This window comes from Microcaecilia unicolor, chromosome 10, assembly GCF_901765095.1.
Source record: "Microcaecilia unicolor chromosome 10, aMicUni1.1, whole genome shotgun sequence".
Taxonomy (NCBI): domain Eukaryota; kingdom Metazoa; phylum Chordata; class Amphibia; order Gymnophiona; family Siphonopidae; genus Microcaecilia; species Microcaecilia unicolor.
In genome coordinates, this window is record NC_044040.1 from 193,822,122 (window position 1) to 193,838,814 (window position 16,693).

General features: G+C 44.4%; 1 protein-coding gene across 4 annotated transcripts in view; it reads right to left on the minus strand.

Moving 5' to 3' along the window:
• Positions 1-16,693, minus strand: part of ZBBX (zinc finger B-box domain containing) — a 182,708-nt gene that overhangs the window by 23,982 nt on the left and 142,033 nt on the right. For 3 of the 4 annotated variants that reach the window (XM_030217101.1, XM_030217098.1, XM_030217099.1), the window contains 4 exons: positions 16,045-16,210; positions 13,466-13,576; positions 13,039-13,203; positions 2,968-3,201 (listed from right to left, as the gene is read on the minus strand). In XM_030217101.1, the coding sequence (XP_030072961.1) occupies positions 2,968-3,201; positions 13,039-13,203; positions 13,466-13,576; positions 16,045-16,210 (676 nt within the window). The remainder of the gene's footprint in view (positions 1-2,967; positions 3,202-13,038; positions 13,204-13,465; positions 13,577-16,044; positions 16,211-16,693) is intronic. The other variant, XM_030217100.1, reaches the window with a different exon arrangement.

A 16,693-nucleotide genomic window follows, 5' to 3' on the forward strand; every position in this document is an offset into this window, starting at 1 on the left:
TTTTTCCTGCATCGGCAGTGGATTACAATTGTAGCAGAAGCCTGGCTTTCATTCTTTTTGAGCTTAATATTTATATATTTATATATCACAAGACTCCTGAAGAAGGCATCTGTAGCGCCAAAAGACAGCTGTGTTGAGTCGAGTGTATATTTAAATAAAGAGATTGTTCCTAACCTACGTCGCCTACTAGTGTTGTTCAAGAGCCTACTCCTCCTACTCCCCCTTTCCACATAGAGGGGCATAATCGAAAGGGGCCGCCCATCTCTAAGGGTGCCCATCTCCGGGAACAGCTACGAGAAGAGGCAGTCCCAACCGTATTATCGAAAAGGATGGGTGGCCATGGCCAAACGCCTAGGATTTGGGCGGATTTGAGATGGCTGGCCTCGGTTTTCGGTGATAATGGAAACCGAAGGCGGCCATCTCAAAAACGAACACATCCAAGGCATTTGGTTGTGGGAGGAGCCAGGATTCGTAGTGCACTGGTCCCTCTCACATGCCAGGACACCAACCATGCACCCTAGGGGGCACTTTTAAAAATAAAACAAAACATTAAAATACCTCCCAGGTGCATAGCTCCCTTACCTTGGGTGCTGAGCCCCCCAAATCCTCACCATAACCCACTCCCCACAACTCTACACCATTACCATAGCACTTATGGGTGAAGGGGGACACCTAGATGTGGGTACAGTGGGTTTTGGTGGGGGTTTGGAGGGCTCCCATTTACTACCACAAGTGTAACAGGTAGGGGGGGGGGGGGGGTTGGGCCTGGGTCCACCTGCCTGACGTGCACTGCACTCACTAAAAACTGCTCCAGGGACCTGCATACTGCTGTGATGGAGCTGGGTATGACATTTGAGGCTGGCATACAGGCTGGCAAAAAATGTTTTTAAAGTTGTTTTCTTTTTTTGGTGGGAGGGGGGTTGGTGACCACTGGGGGAGTCAGGGCAGGTCATACCTGATTCCCTCCGGTGGTCATCTGGGCAGTTCGGGCACTTTTTTGGGACTTGGTCGTGAAAAAAAAGGGTCCAAAAAAAGTGGACCAAATTTTCGCTACGGCCGCCCTTCTTTTTTCGGTTATCGGCCGAGGGTGGCCATCTCTTAAGCACGCCCCGGCACGTCCCTGTCCCGCCTTTGATACCCTTCTGACACGCCCCTGGGAACTTTGTTCGTCTCCGCGACGGACTGCAGTTGGGGGTGCCCAAAATCGGGCTTTCGATTATACTGATTTGGGCTCCCACGGGAGAAGGGCGGCCATCTCCCGATTTGGGTCGGCATATGGCCGACCTTCTCTTTCGAAAATAAGCCTGATAGTAACAAATAGGAAAACTGTATGATTTAGAGGGGCATTTTTGATACAGCATTCAAATGGTGAAATAAACGTTTATTTGAAAAGGTTTAAAAGCTGAAGTCCATAACAGAGAAAAAAAAACTAAGGGCCATGTTTATTAAGCTGCGGTGTAGGCGTGCTATCGTTTTTAGTGCGTGCTAATGCTAGAGACACCATATATTCCTATGGGTGTCTCTAGCATTAGACTGTGCTAAAAACGAAAGTGCGCCTTAGTAAACAGGGCCCTAAAGGTTTTCCAATATTTGAAAACACACAAAAAAACTATTTTGAAAGAGGGCTTATCAAAAATGTCATAGACATTCAGAGATAAACGTTTCTGCCATTCGAAAATACACTACGCAAAATATGCAATAGTGGTCCCAGTGGCGGTACCGGTCCCTGTGTCGAGAAAATGTCCACACCAACGGCAGGACGTTCCCTCCACATGCAAAACGTGCATATATACCTCTGCATGTGGAGGCACGTTCCTCAGTGACCATAGTTATGTCTCTGAGAAGGAAGGGAGTCCAATTTCTCCATGCAGTTGTCAGAGCTCCTGGTCCTCTTGTGCCTGACAAACCATGAAGTACTACCACTACCTGCCTGCACACAATGTCTCTATGAAGGCATGGAGATCAATAAGGAGCAGCTTGGAAAGGTGAGTGAAGCCCATCACCTGAACCCTGTCTCTACCAACTTGTGTTTTGCAGACACTTTGGGATACATCGGGACCTTGAGTTGCTCCAGCGCTGGTACACGTGTGTCTGACAAGAATACCTCTGCTCTAATTAGGTGCACAAGGGAGTTTTTATAAGGGTGCTGTCTGGGGTACTTACATCAGGATCCTTATAAAAGCTTTGTCCCTGATCAAGGCCCGAGTATGCAGCTACCCTCATTACAGTGTGTCCACAACTCCCATATCTACTAGAATGTGTTGCAGCCAACCCCCAACCTATTAGATGACATGAAAAGGAAGTGGGGAGGGGGAAACCCTTTGGACAGCTCATAACCAATAGAAAAGTGCCCAGCATGTCATATACACCTACCTAGTACATTGCAGCTGCTATGCTATGGGGTTTCTGACAGTGATTCAGGGGGCAATTATGCTAATCTCTTCTGTGTCTACTGGCAGAAGCTGGCAAATCCAGGTTGTTCTGAGAATATTTCTTAATAGTTAAAGTCTCCGTTGTATGAAAATACAGTCTTTTCTGTGAGTAAATGGTAGGCAAAATCAGTGAAGAAACTCATTTCATTCCTACATATCAGTAATTAGATGGAGTACCTGTGTGAAACTTATTGTCAGTTCTGACGTTTTAGCTGGCAGCTCAAAAATTGTGTGACCTGATAGTAAGCTTTTAATATTATGGTACATTTGTTCTGGATGCCATTGCAATTAAATTATAGTAGCTTCTGTAATCCATCAATATTATTGTTTCACGTGTGCTAATTTAGACCCTGAAACACTAATATATACTTTCACTTGTTTACAGCAAGCTTCGTTTGAATGCACTGTAGAAGAACATTAGACTTATATAGTATTTCTTGAAGTCATTTACCTGACAAATATCCATGCAAAATATAAAATTTATATTTCAGTATATTATAACCTTAAAGAAGAAAGACATTTTGATTATATTTACCTGCATGAATGTTTAATATATTTAATTCTTTTTCCAACCCAGTTAGTGTTTGTTGATCAGCCTCATCAAATAAGGAATTATCAGGTTGTGTTACATCAATGTATTCAATTTCTGAAATTTCAGAAGCAGCTCTAGATAATGGCCGTGGAACAGCTGTCTTTGGTCGAGGGCTTAGAAAACTTATGGAACTTCGCCTACCAGGATTTGCTGACAAACATCGTGGATGGCTGTATCCTGATATTAGTATTGAAAAAAAAGAAAGAAAGATTTATCCAATCTAATTGCTAGACTTAAAGCTTGTTAAATAATCTAATGTATATGGGCATTTACCACAGGTATTATCTACCCATTAATGAAGCAAGTAGTTAATGGCAAATACCTATGCTTGTTCAATCACACAATATATTTAGACTAGAAATGAAGGCCCGTTTCTGGCACAAATGAAACGGGCGCTAGCAAAGTCCTCCGATCCCCCCCCCGCCCCCCGACATACGCCCCGCCCATCCCCGGTACGTGCACATTGGCCCCCCCTCCAAAATCGGCAACCCCCCTCTACTACCCTCCCCTCTTCTTACCGGAGTCCCAGCCGCAGAAGTGAAGGGCAAGGTAGTTCGGAGATTCTGGTGCCTTAATCCGTTCTGTTCGCTATGAGCTGTGTGCCCTGATTGGCTGGTCCCGCCCTTGCAGAAACAGGAAATGAGGGCGGGACCAGTCAATCAGGGCACAGAGCTCATAGCAAACAGAACGGAAGGCAGCAGAATCTCCGAAGTACGTTGCCCTTCAGTTCTGCGGCTGGGACTCCAGTAAGAGGAGGGGAGGGTAGTAGAGGTTGGTTGCCGATTTTGGAGGGGGGCTGACATGCACATACTGGGGATGGGCGGAGTGTATGTCGGGGAGCGGAGGGGCGTTGGGCAGGTGGAGGCATGGGAGTGGTTTGGCGTTTTTGGAGGGGGGTGATGTGCACGGGCATCTGTGAGAGAGGGGGGTTTGGATTTTGGGGGGGGGGCGACGCGTGCTTCGTTTACAGTGTATGGAAATGACGGCTGCGTTGGGGAGTGAAAAGACAGATCAAGCAATGGGCTTCCTAGCTTAGTGTAGTTGTGTTCATTATGACCCGCCCCCAACGTCATAACATTTTGATGTGAGGGCGGGGCAGAGTTAGATGGTTTGTAAAAGTGGTTACAGAGCTTCGAACTTACGAACCCTGAAGCCACAAAGTTTAGAACGTTGAGGTTGCTTTTTATGTGCACATGGGGCGTGGCTGAGGGCGGGTCTATGAGTGAGGGTGAGTGGTCCACATAGCCTAGCCTACACAGACTACAGGAGTTCAGTACTTCACTGCCACGGAGTGAGCTTCAGAACGTTTGAGGGGGGATTTTATTTATATAGATGCCTTGGAGCCAGGCCTATCACCTGTCAACAGGATACCACAGGCAGTCCATGAGCACTCAGTTGATCCAGCAGGGTGCTCCAGGTCCTGCCCCCCTCCCCTAGCAGCTGCACAGGCATTTCAGAGGCCAATACAGAAAGCTTCCTACATGGTTACTGCAGATTTAACAGTTTTATAACAGAATAGCAATGCAGAAAGGATTTCAGCGTGGGTGTTAACCCACAGAAACACTAATTGCACTGAAATTAATGCAAACGTGGTGCACTTGCTATCCCGAGGCACGCAAAAAAAAAAAAAAAAAAAGAAGCTCTGGCAGTACTATTATTTTGTTTCATTTGTACCCCGCGCTTTCCCACTCATGGCAGGCTCAATGCGGCTTACATGGGGCAATGGAGGGTTAAGTGACTTGCCCAGAGTCACAAGGGGCTGCCTGTGCCTGGCCCTTGCAGACCACCAATGTGGCCGCGCAGGCTTCTGCTTCTGTGAGTCTGACGTTGTCAGACTCACAGAAGCAGAAGCCTGCGCGGCCACATTGGTGGTCTGCAAGGGCCGACTTCTACATGGAATGTTGCTAGTGGAATAGCAACATTCCATGTAGAATCTCCAATAGTAGCAACATTCCATGTAGAATCTCCAATAGTATCTAATTTATTTTTGTTACATTTGTACCCTGCGCTTTCCCACTCATGGCAGGCTCAATGCGGCTTACATGAGGCAATGGAGGGTTAAGTGACTTGCCCAGAGTCACAAGGAGCTGCCTGTGCCTGAAGTGGGAATCTAACTCCGTTCCTCAGTTCCCCAGGACCAAAGTCCACCACCCTAACCACTAGGCCACTCCTCCAGAAAAAATTATGCCAGGGTCCAGGGGAGTGTAGAAGGGTTGGTTGAGAGCAGTGGATTTCTACCGGCACCCTCACTATTCCCCTGACCCAACTATTTTGCCCCCAGATGCCTGTATCAGCCCTCCTGGAGGTCTAGCAGGCTCCCTCCCAATGACCTTGATATGACCCGAGTAACCCCCCTCCCCAGTTTAAAAGATTTCCCTGGCGGTCTAGTGGCCCACCCCTTCCCCCCTGCCCCAAACCCCTTCCTTACGCTGGACCCAAACCCCTTGCCTCAAGTAAAAAAATTAAATCCTTGGTGTCTAGTGACACCCTCCCACCCCGACCCTCCTGATGTACCTAATAGGAAAGGCTGGAGCAATGCCACTCACTCCTGCCTTTAGCTCTATCTTGCCCTGTTTAGTGCATCCTGGAGATGCACCTGGTGGGGCCTGCTGTCATATAAGGGAATTTTCCTGTTTATGGCAGGATGCACTGCGCAAGACAAGGCGTCGCCATCTTGAAAAAATGGCAACGCTGGAGGCAGAGAGTGGGCATCACTCCTGCCTCTCCGATTAGGTATATTGGGAGGGATTGGGGGGTGGGAAGGAGCCACAAGGCACCAGGGATATAAATTTTTAAATAAGGTCTGTAAGGGAGGGGTGCCACTATATATAAGGGCAGTTTTTAATGGGAGGGGGAGTGAGGTCAACTGTTGCTGGTCACTTTAGGGGTAGGGGGGCATGGCCACTAATCACCAGGGGTTTGCTTTTTTTTTAAATAAATATTGGCAGGGTGGAAGGAAACAAGCTAAGTAAAGGGGGAAGGGAGATCAGTCAGGGGCAGGTGCAGATCGCTGGCCTTTTTTTTATATCTATATCACAAAAAACGTTCTTCCTTTAAAATATTTAATTTCTTTTATTACAATACATATATCACATAAAACCACTTATGCTGTGTAAGTTCTGGAACTTGCCCAGTCACACCCTTCACTTCACCACCCATTCACATAAACCTTGTGTGGGCACATTTCTATATATCCACAATCTGTGTACATGCTCCCCAATTGTTGTTTCCTCAATTTCAAATCTTCCACTTGTGTCTTAGATACTGTCCTTAAAGGTTCAAATTATAGTCCTTATAAATCATAAAAATCTTCTAAATCACATCAAGCAGGAGCACAGTGTTCACAACAAAGTCTCTCCAGCACTCTTCTTGGAGTAGTGTTAGTTCAGCAGAGTGAATCGGTGCAGTGTGTCAAGGGCTTCCTGGAATTTACATACTGTTTCCAGACTTTAAGCACCTTCTAACTCTTCACACCTTCTCTCTTTTGTTCCTCCATGGGAGACCGCATTTCGAACACTCCTTCTTCAGGAGGAACATTTCCCTTAGGAATCATGAGTCCAGCACAGGACCCTCTGTGAGCGTCTCAGCAACTTAAATGACTTTTTTTTTAATGTCACCCTGTCAATCCCTAAGCCAGTCGCGGCTTGGCACTGACAGGAAGGGTGACATTTGGCAATGAGCAGCAGATTACTAGCACAATTTTAACAAGGAAAGTCATATGCTTGCTCATTGATTACTGCACGCTGATGCAATTTTTTGTGATAACCCCGTGGGCGGTAAGCGACTCTTAATTTCTGCATTGGCCTCTCAGTGAACACCTCCAAGCAGCTGCAGGGAATGAATGCCACATGCAGTCTTCTAGCTCACCTATCCCCTCTGACAGCTCTGCAGGGAGCATCAAGAGATACATCATCTGCTTTTCACCTTTGGAAATTCATATATGCTACAGCACCAACGCACAACTAGATCTCTAGAAGCGTTTTTGTTGAACTTATAAAAACAGGCTTTTAACTATACTTTGAAAAAACTTCTCTTTCTACAGACTAGTTATGCACAACCTAGAAGTACTGGTCACCACTTTTCCATTAGAATACAGTTACGAGAAACCTTTTCACTTTATAAAAGCAGACTTCAGTTAATTTGTTTTATTTTATTGACATCATTTGTACGTCACTTTCTGTAACCAAACCTAATTCAACGTGGTGTACATCAAATAGCCACTTCATCCCCACAAAAATGTAGAAACAATCAATGCGTCAATATTCAAAAGCACTTTCTGGATAACGGCACCTGCTATACAGATCACAGTAGGCTCTGGTAGACTAAGATCTGTGACACAGAAACACTCACCCTCCCAAACTTTGCCCCTGTCAAAATTCTTTTGCTGCATTGCATCATTATGATGCTGAAAAAAAGATGTGCTGTGGTGGAACCAGAGGCAGTGAAAGAAGCACAACCCAAGAAACATCCCCCAAATAATGACAGATTGGTGAAAAGCAGAAAAATCTTACTGCTCGGAGACTCCATTATCAGAGGCATTAACTTAGGAACGAAGTTCAAAGGTTCCAATCTAGTGAAATGTCTTTCAGGATCTTCAGCTACAAGACATACAGACCAAATACTGAAAGTGATCCGAGAAGCGAGCAAAGCTTTAAACATTGATGTTGTAATTCACCTGGGGACAAATGACCTGGCCAACAATAGCAAGTTTACAGCACAGAGAGCATTCCAGAAGCTTGGGGAGGGACTGAAATCTTTGGTTCGGACTGTGGCTTTTTCTGAAGTAATTCCTACATGGGGGAACGGAGAGGAAAGACTACGCAAGACAGTGGAATTCAATAAGTGACTTGAGTCTTGGTGTAAAGAAGAAGGTTTCAGATACATAGGAGAATTGGGGTAATATGTGGAAAAATAACAGGTTGTACTGTAATGATGGGCTACATCTTTCTGTGATGGGAAAAAGGATCCTTGAGGAGAAATTCAGACAGTATGTTTCTAGACATTAAACTAGAGGGCGGGGGTGACAAAAGGAAACAAGGGAATTCGGAAAGTCACCCCCCCCCCCCCCGAATAAACATTATGGCAGAAGGAAAGGTCATGTAAATATAGAAACCCACCTAAACTCACTAAGCACATAGAAAGCAATGAGCACAAATGCTCGTAGTCTAAGTAAAAAGGTTCAAGATTTGCAAGCCCTGATGTTTGAAGAAAACTTGGATATTGTTGCTATTACAGAGACATGGTTCAATGATTCCCATGAATGGGATGTGACCATACCAGGCTATAATCTTTTTAAGAAGGATAGAGAGAGCCGAAGAGGTGGAGGAGTGGCGCTGTATGTGAAAGACAATATCAGAGCGGCTGAAATGCGGGGAACCCGGGGAAAGGAAGAAGCTTTATGGATCGTCCTGGAAAGAGAAGATGGAACACAGGGGTTATCTACAGACCTCTGACACAGACAAAGTTAAACGAGGATCTGATAGAAGATATTCAAAAGATTTGTATGAAAGGGGAGGTGCTACTGTTGGGAGACTTCAATTTGTCTGACATGGATTGGAACATCCCGTCTGCAGAATCAGAAAGAAGTAGGGAGATTGAGGAGACCTGTCAAAGTGCCTTGCTCAGACAAATGGTGATGGAACCCACGAGGGAAGGGTCGATGCTGTATCTAGTGCTCACAAATGGAGGAAGTATTTGCAGTACCCGGGTGGCTGCACACCTATGCAATAGTGATCATCACACCATATGGTTTGATATAAGGGCAAAGGCACAATGCGGACTGGATTTCAGATGTACTGATTTTGATAAAATGGGGGAATACCTGAAGAAGGAGCTGTTAGCATGGGAAGGCGTATGAGATGTGGTCAAAGCTAAAGGCTGCTATAAATATGGCAACTGATCTTTATGCTAGGAAAGTAAACAAAAACAAGAGAAGCAGGAAGCCTATATGGTTCTCCAAACAAGTAGCTGAAAAAATAACAGCAAAAGAGGCTTTGTTCAAGAAATACAAAAGAACGCGAGAGGATCACGGCAAAGATTATCGGATTAAACTCAAAGAAGCGAAGAGGGAAATACGGCTAGCGAAAGTGCGAGCGGAAGAAAAATTGGCTACAGATGTAAAGAGAGGTGACAAGACCTTTTTCAGATATATTGCAGAAAGGAGAAAAGATAGGAATGGAATTGCAAGACTGAAAGATAATGAGAATGGCTATGTGGAGAGTGGTGAAGATAAAGCAAACGTGCTGAACAATTACTTCTCTTCGGAGTTCACAGAAGAAAACCCTGACCACAGTAGTCTTTCAAATAAGCAGTTTCCAATTGCTATCAATGTTCTCAGATCTGCATTATGCTGAGATTCAGGCTTAGATACCAAACTTTCGGAATACAACTTGGCTAAGATGAAGCACCCGCATTATTTATTTATTTATTTATTTGGATTTATTTAATGCCTTTTTGAAGGAATTCACTCAAGGTGGTGTACAGTAAGAATAGATCAAGCATGAGCAATAGGCAATTACAGCAGTCAAAATACTGAAATAACAATACAAAGTATGGCATAGTATACTACTTACGTCAACACATTATGTAATAGAACATTATAAATGATAGTGAAGGGTAAAGCAAAGACGGAACATATATATAGGTACGAGAATAAGAAGAGTTAAAAAGCTAGTGACTGATCTAGAGAAAGCTGCACATGAGATCAGAGAGATGGTTAAATATTATCTCAGCTAGAGTAAGAGTGGATAAACATGTCCTGCTGCAGTATGTGCAGCCTGAGTCACTCCTTGTGTGTGTGAGTGAGACTAACACTTTAGCTACTTCTTCCATTAAAGGCCTGGTTGAACAGCCAAGCTTTCACCTGCTTCCTGAAATTAACTTCTAATTCATTATAAATCAGAGTATCCTATTAGATTCTCTATCGGAAGTTTGATCTACACCAGTTAATAAGGGAGACCAAAATTTTTCTTACAAAGATTGAAAGGTATATTTTAAATTTAAAGCCTTGAAATAAATATACATTTAACCAAACGAGGCGTGACAGGTACAGCTTAAGCATGCTATAGTCTGTGCCATTATGCAAAGGATTCAGTGTCTAATTATCAGAGTATATAACTGCCTTTAATGCAGGTGCACCTAGGAAATTCTGGAATAAGTTATAAGAAAGAAAAAACAAGATAAAGAATGGAAACTGTCCTATCGCTTACAGCTCAATTTCATCCCTAACCAACAGAAAAGCAATTCTGTGTTCTCCTCCTTGTGGTCCTCCGATATTATATGCCCTTCAGATCAGAAATTAACTTTAATATACTTTTTAATAAAAAGAAAGTCATGTTCCTGCTTGTTCTCTAAACTTTTGTGAGACTCATGGGGGAACAGTCATGGATGTAGACTTTTTGATAAGGTCTATTAAGGTGAAAGAGGGGCATGGGATGGGAATGAAAGTATGACTGGAGAGAGACAACAGAGTTGTGCTGAGAGATAATCTAAACTCAGAGAGAAAAAAAAAATTATCCACTGAAGAAGCAGCAGCACTATGATTAAATTTAGGCATCCAGTGGGGCACATTTTTACTTAGATAACTTAAATGTCTTGAAGCTAAAAATGCTGCCTAGATCTGTGTTTTTACCAATTACAAAAATAAAGAATCTTATCTACTAGAACAGTATTTCTCAGCCTTCTCTCCTGGGGGCACACCTAATCAGTCAGGTTTTTATATATTTATATATATATTCATTTTTAAATTATACATGCACACCAATTCCTTTATCTTTGAACCTCATTTTAAATATATGCAACTAGTAAAAAAGCCCCGTTTCTGATGCAAATGAAACGGGGGCTAGCAATGTTTTCTTCTGTGTGCATGTGGGAGTGTGTGTGTCCCTGCCCTCTGGCCTCTCTCCCCTCCCCCCTCTGAGTCCTTCAGTGTTACAGAGCCAGCGATTTGATTTCGTGCTCTAAAAAGCCCCGTTTCTGATGCAAATGAAACGGGGGGCTAGCAATGTTTTCTTCTGTGTGCATGTGGGAGTGTGTGTGTCCCTGCCCTCTGGCCTCTCTCCCCTCCCCCCTCTGAGCCCTTCACTGTTACAGAGCCAGCGATTTGATTTCGTGCTCTGCTGTTTTCCTTCACTGACTGTGTTATAGAGAGGGCGGGGCAGACACTCATAGGGAAACCGGATCTCTCGCCCCCTTCACACTTCCGGCTGGAGGCTTCATAGAACGTTGGTGTTGCCTTTTTTATATAGAGAGATGTTGCTTTATTACATGTTGTATGTATTGCAATACCTTAATTCCAAATTTAGCCATTTGTGCACATTCATTTTTAAATGTTTTTACTGGATTTTATAATGTTCATTAATTTTGTTATTTATATTTAAAACATATAAGTGTAGTCCAATTTAAATTTTTTAAAAATGTTTTTAATATTTCAGTGTGTGTGTGTATATATTGGCCAGCAACCCCCGCTTGGGCTTGCTGCTGCCACTACTGCTGCCTCTCTACCCCTGTGACTGCTATAACCACAACTACCCAGCCTCAGAGTTGCCTTGAGACCATCCTCTAAAGGGCATTTTCTCTGGCGAATAGCTACTCACCTAGGTAAATTGACTGGAAATGACCTAACCTTCACCCAGCTATTATTGCCACTTGGCCAAGAGTGGTGCGGCTAGCATGAAGGTTTTGTTATCCATTCTGCATGTGAGAACTTTAGACCTTCCAAAATAGTTCCAGAAGTGAAAGAGAGGGGGTTATTTGCATTAGATGAGTACCTTGGAGGGGGAGGGGAGATAGGAGGTGAAGGATCCAGATTCTGGTGGCATATAGAGAAGCTGTTTTTGCTAAAGTGGTATTCCCTATCCTACAGAGAGAAGACGCTGCTTAATCTGCCTCATCAGGAAAGTCCCTATTCTGTGGGTGCCATGATGGTGAAATTCTCCTCCCAAGGGGCAGATGAAGGAGAACGCTTGGAATGCCCTCCCGCGGGAGGTGGTGGAGATGAAAACGGTAACGTAATTCAAACATGCGTGGGACAGGCATAAAGGAATCCTGTGCAGAAGGAATGGATCCACAGAAGCTTAGCTGAAATTGGGTGGCGGGGTGAAGAGGGGTTGGTGGTTGAGAGGCTAGGATAGGGGAGGGCAGACTTATACGAGGTCTGTGCCGGAGCCGGTGGTGGGAGGTGGGACTGGTGGTTGGGAGGCGGGAAATACTGCTGGACAGACTTATACGGTCTGTGCCCTGAAAAAGACAGGTACAAATCAAGGTAAGGTATACACATATGAGTTTATCGTGGGCAGACTAGATGGACCGTGCAGGTCTTTTTCTGCCGTCATCTACTATGTTACTATGAAGGAGAATTATCTGTGTAGGGGAAAGGAGAGAATATTTCTGCTGCAGATAGGAGGGAGAGTCCTAAACAGACCTTCCATTCTGGGCCAGTTAACATGGGAGATTTGAAATGATACTCGTTTTTTTTTTTTTGGGGGGGGGGGGGGGGGTAACATGCATACTATTACTGTAGTTTCATAGAGCTGCCAAATGTAATATGCTGACACAAAAATAATTTGTATAACAAGTAGAATTTCTTCACACTGATTAAAGATTTTTGAATTATCATGTTACTTTATCATATAGTGTGAATTTTATTGTATTGGCCCCTAAGGTTTTCAGCATGGTTTGAATCTTAACAGACACAGGGGTCCTTTTACTAAGGTGTACTCATGAATTACCCACGGTTAACGTGAGAGACCTTACCACTAAGTCAATGGCTGGAGGTAAGGTCTCAGACCCAAAACGGATGCGCACCAATTTTTATTTTGCCATACGTCCATATTCGTCAAAAATTTAAAAAAGGCCTTTTTAACAGGCGTGCTGAACAATAGATCTGCGCACGCCCAAAACACGCGCCTACACTAGCGCAGCCCATTTTTCAGCGCACTTTAGTAAAAAGGAATATTCAGAATGCAATGAACACAAAGATAAAATAAATAAAAGCAATGGCACAAACGCTCTTACCAACTGATGTTTTGTGAACTGAGGACAAGACAGCAACTCTTTTATTTAAATTCTGAGGTCCCAAACTTTCTGAGGATCTCTTGACTGAATCTAACAATATATGCTGTACAATTAAATCATCTGCATTTTCACTCAAACTACTGTTTGGTCTCCATTCTTCATCTGCTGAAACAAAACCACAGGTTGGGCAGGCCTTATTGATCATAGTTAACTAGCAAGTTGTTAAAATTAATACCATATATATTCGAATATAAACTGACATTTTTGAGCAAATAAAATGGCCCAAAGATGGGGATCTCGGTTTATATTCGAGTCTCTTTTCATTCTCCCACCCCCGGCAATTGCCTCATTTCTTCCTCCACCCCCTAAGTCCCCCCTCCCCCTCCCTACCCCCCCCTCCAGTTACTGGCATTGCAACGGTTCCTACCTCTGGCAAACGCTGACAAAGGAAGTCGTATGTTGGTTGGTGCAGAGCCTTCATCATCTGCACATGCCCAAGATCTGCTGGCTTCCGTCCTCTCTGAGAGGGGGGCAGGACCTGGAGGAATAAATATCGGCAATCGTGAGGAATCGGTGGCGGATGGTGTGGAGGAATAAATGCTGACAACCCTGAGGTGAGGCAGGGGGAGGGGAAGAAAGAAATGCTGATATTTGGCAGAACATATAATCAAGGATCAGGGCTCCTGGTGAAAAATGAAAGCCACCACGCTGCCACTAGATGGACATTTAGAAGAGACCTTTCAGAGCCAATGAAATAAAGTGCTGGTAAAACTGAATGGAGGAGGTTGAGGAGGAAGAAATGAACATCATAAGGGGTGGGTGTGTGGAGAAGTTACTATACACCCTCCCCCCAGTTTATTCGAGTTTACAGCTCCCCCCCCCCCAAAAAAAAGGGGGGGAAAACTTCTCTGTTTATACTCAAATAGGTTTATAATCTAGCATAGTAACATAGTAGATGACGGCAGAAAAAGACCTGCACGGTCCATCCAGTCTGCCCAACAAGACAACTCATGTGTGCTACTTTTGTGTATACCCTACTTTGATTTGTACCTGTGCTCTTCAGGGCACAGACCGTATAAGTCTGCCCAGTACTAGCCCCGCCTCCCAACCACCAGCCCCGCCTCCCAACCACCGGCTCTGGCACAGACCGTATAAGTCTGCCCAGCACTATCCCCGCCTCCCAACCACCGGCTCTGGCACAGACCGTATAAGTCTGCCCAGCACTATCCCCGCCTCCCAACCACCGGCTCTGGCACAGACCGTATAAGTCTGCCCAGCACTATCCCCACCTCCCACCACCGGCTCTGGCACAGACCGTATAAGTCTGCCCAGCGCTATCCCTGCCTCCCAACCTCCAGTCCCACCTCCCACCACTGGCTCTGGCACAGATACAGTAAGTTGAATACTGTAGGGATAATTCTTATTTGCCGCAGTATGTATTTGATAGAATGCACAACAGTTCCATTCTGCTCCTTCAGACGTGTTTAGTGGGAATAAAATTCTGTTGGGTCTACTGCACAAAGAACACTCAATCACAACTACCTAGGGCTTGTTAGTCCATTTTTAAAAAAACTATTTCTACCCTTCTCCTAAAAGTACGCAGACTATAGATGGACTGAGTGAAAGTAATTTTCAGACAGCCAATTCGCTGAGCCACTATTTACCAATATAAATTGGCTTTGAAAATCACCCTCTACCAGATGAGATTCACAACAGTACAAAAGAAAACAAAATATTCAGACAGCACAGATTATAATAAAGGGTATTGAATATTAAATATCACAGTTATGTGAAAAGTCAAAGCATTTTGCAGTGCATGGGCGTACTGGATTTCTTACTGGAAAAACTAGCTTGAGTCACACAAGTTTATGTCTTACTGTCTAAATAATCAAGTTTGCAAAACACAAATAACAAATGAAAACATGTTTGCTAAACACATTGTTTACTTTGAACATGCAACTTTGAGGCAGGTGCATGAGTCTAAAAGTATTATGGAAATTATATGTAAATGAGCATCAAAAGTACCAATTTTGTTTTTAAAATCCTATATCTAAATCTGAGCTTTCATAGACTTAATTTCCCTTATGTTTTCCCTTATGTGCATTTTCCCTCAAGAATTGATATTGCGTTTATAACAATGTGAGCCCAAGTGAAGATTTCCTTCTATCCATGCACGTTACATTATTTAGTCTTTCTGAACCAGTGGCGTAGCTACGTGGGGCCTGGGGGGCCTGGCCCCCGTAGATTTGGCCCTGGCCCCCCCTGCCGACGATCCCCTTGAACCCCCCTCCCACTACCAACTCTCCCCCGCCATCGCCGCTCGCCCCGCTGATGCATCAGATACCTTTTTAGCTGGCGGGGGTCCCCGAACCCTGCCAGCCGAAGAGAGTCTTCTTCAATGCCAGAGTAGCGCCTTCGTTCAACGAAGTTCCTGGGCGATCAGCTGTTTCGACACCTTACGTCCTGTACGGGGCTACATGCACGGTGCAGGACGTAAGGCGTCGAAACAGCTGATCGCCCAGGAACTTCGTTGAACGAAGGCGCTACTCCGGCGCTGAAGAAGACTCTCTTCGGCTGGCGGGGTTCGGGGACCCCTGCCAGAAAAAAAAGGTATCTGATGCAGCGGCGGGGCGGGCGGCGACGGCGGGGGAGAGTTTGTGGCGGGAGGGGGGTTCAAGGGGATCGTTGGCAGGCCGGCAGGGGGGTCCAATTTGGCGGCAGCGGCTCGGGGGGGGGGGCGGCTAAACAGTGCCCCCCCACCTCGGGCTCTGGCCCCCCCTCCCGGCAAGGTCTGACTACGCCCCTGTTCTGAACACTTTGAAACAGGTTATTCTCAAGGACAATATGCTACTCATTTCATACAGCTAATTAATAAGAAGCATTGGATAAAATGCAATCAGATAATTATTAGCAGTATTTAATGTACTTTAATGTATTTGTGCTTTCTAAAATTCAGTCTTCAAGTGACATCACCTTTCACAATTTGTAGTCCTTTTAACATTTTACCTGCTAATGAAATCTCATTTTTCTTAAGGCTAAGAGTGGAGTTTTGTGAATGAACTGAACTGGGAACTGCATGTCCAGGATCCAGTCCTATGATGAAGAATCTCTCAAGTCCAAGATACTTTGAGGTAGAACTTTTCTTATCTCGAAGGGCAATTCTTTGTAATCCCTTATTGAAAAGAAAAAAACATGTACCATTGCTGATCATCTCATTAAATATTATACCCAAATAACTATAAATGTTTATCATACAAAAACTGAAATTACATAAGTACATAAGTAATGCCACACTGGGAAAAGACCAAGGGTCCATCGAGCCCAGCATCCTGTCCATGACAGCGGCCAATCCAGGCCAAGGGCACCTGGCAAGCTTCCCAAACGTACAAACATTCTATACATGTTATTCCTGGAACTGTGGATTTTTCCCAAGTCTATTTAGTAGTGGCTTATGGACTTGTCCTTTAGGAAACTGTCTAACCCCTTTTTAAACTCTGCCAAGCTAACCGCCTTCACCACGTTCTTCGGCAATGAATTCCAGGGTTTAATTATGTGTTGGGTGAAGAAAAATTTTCTCCGATTTGTTTTAAATTTACTACACTGTAGTTTCATCGCATGCCCCCTAGTCCTAGTATTTTTGGAAAGCGTGAACAGA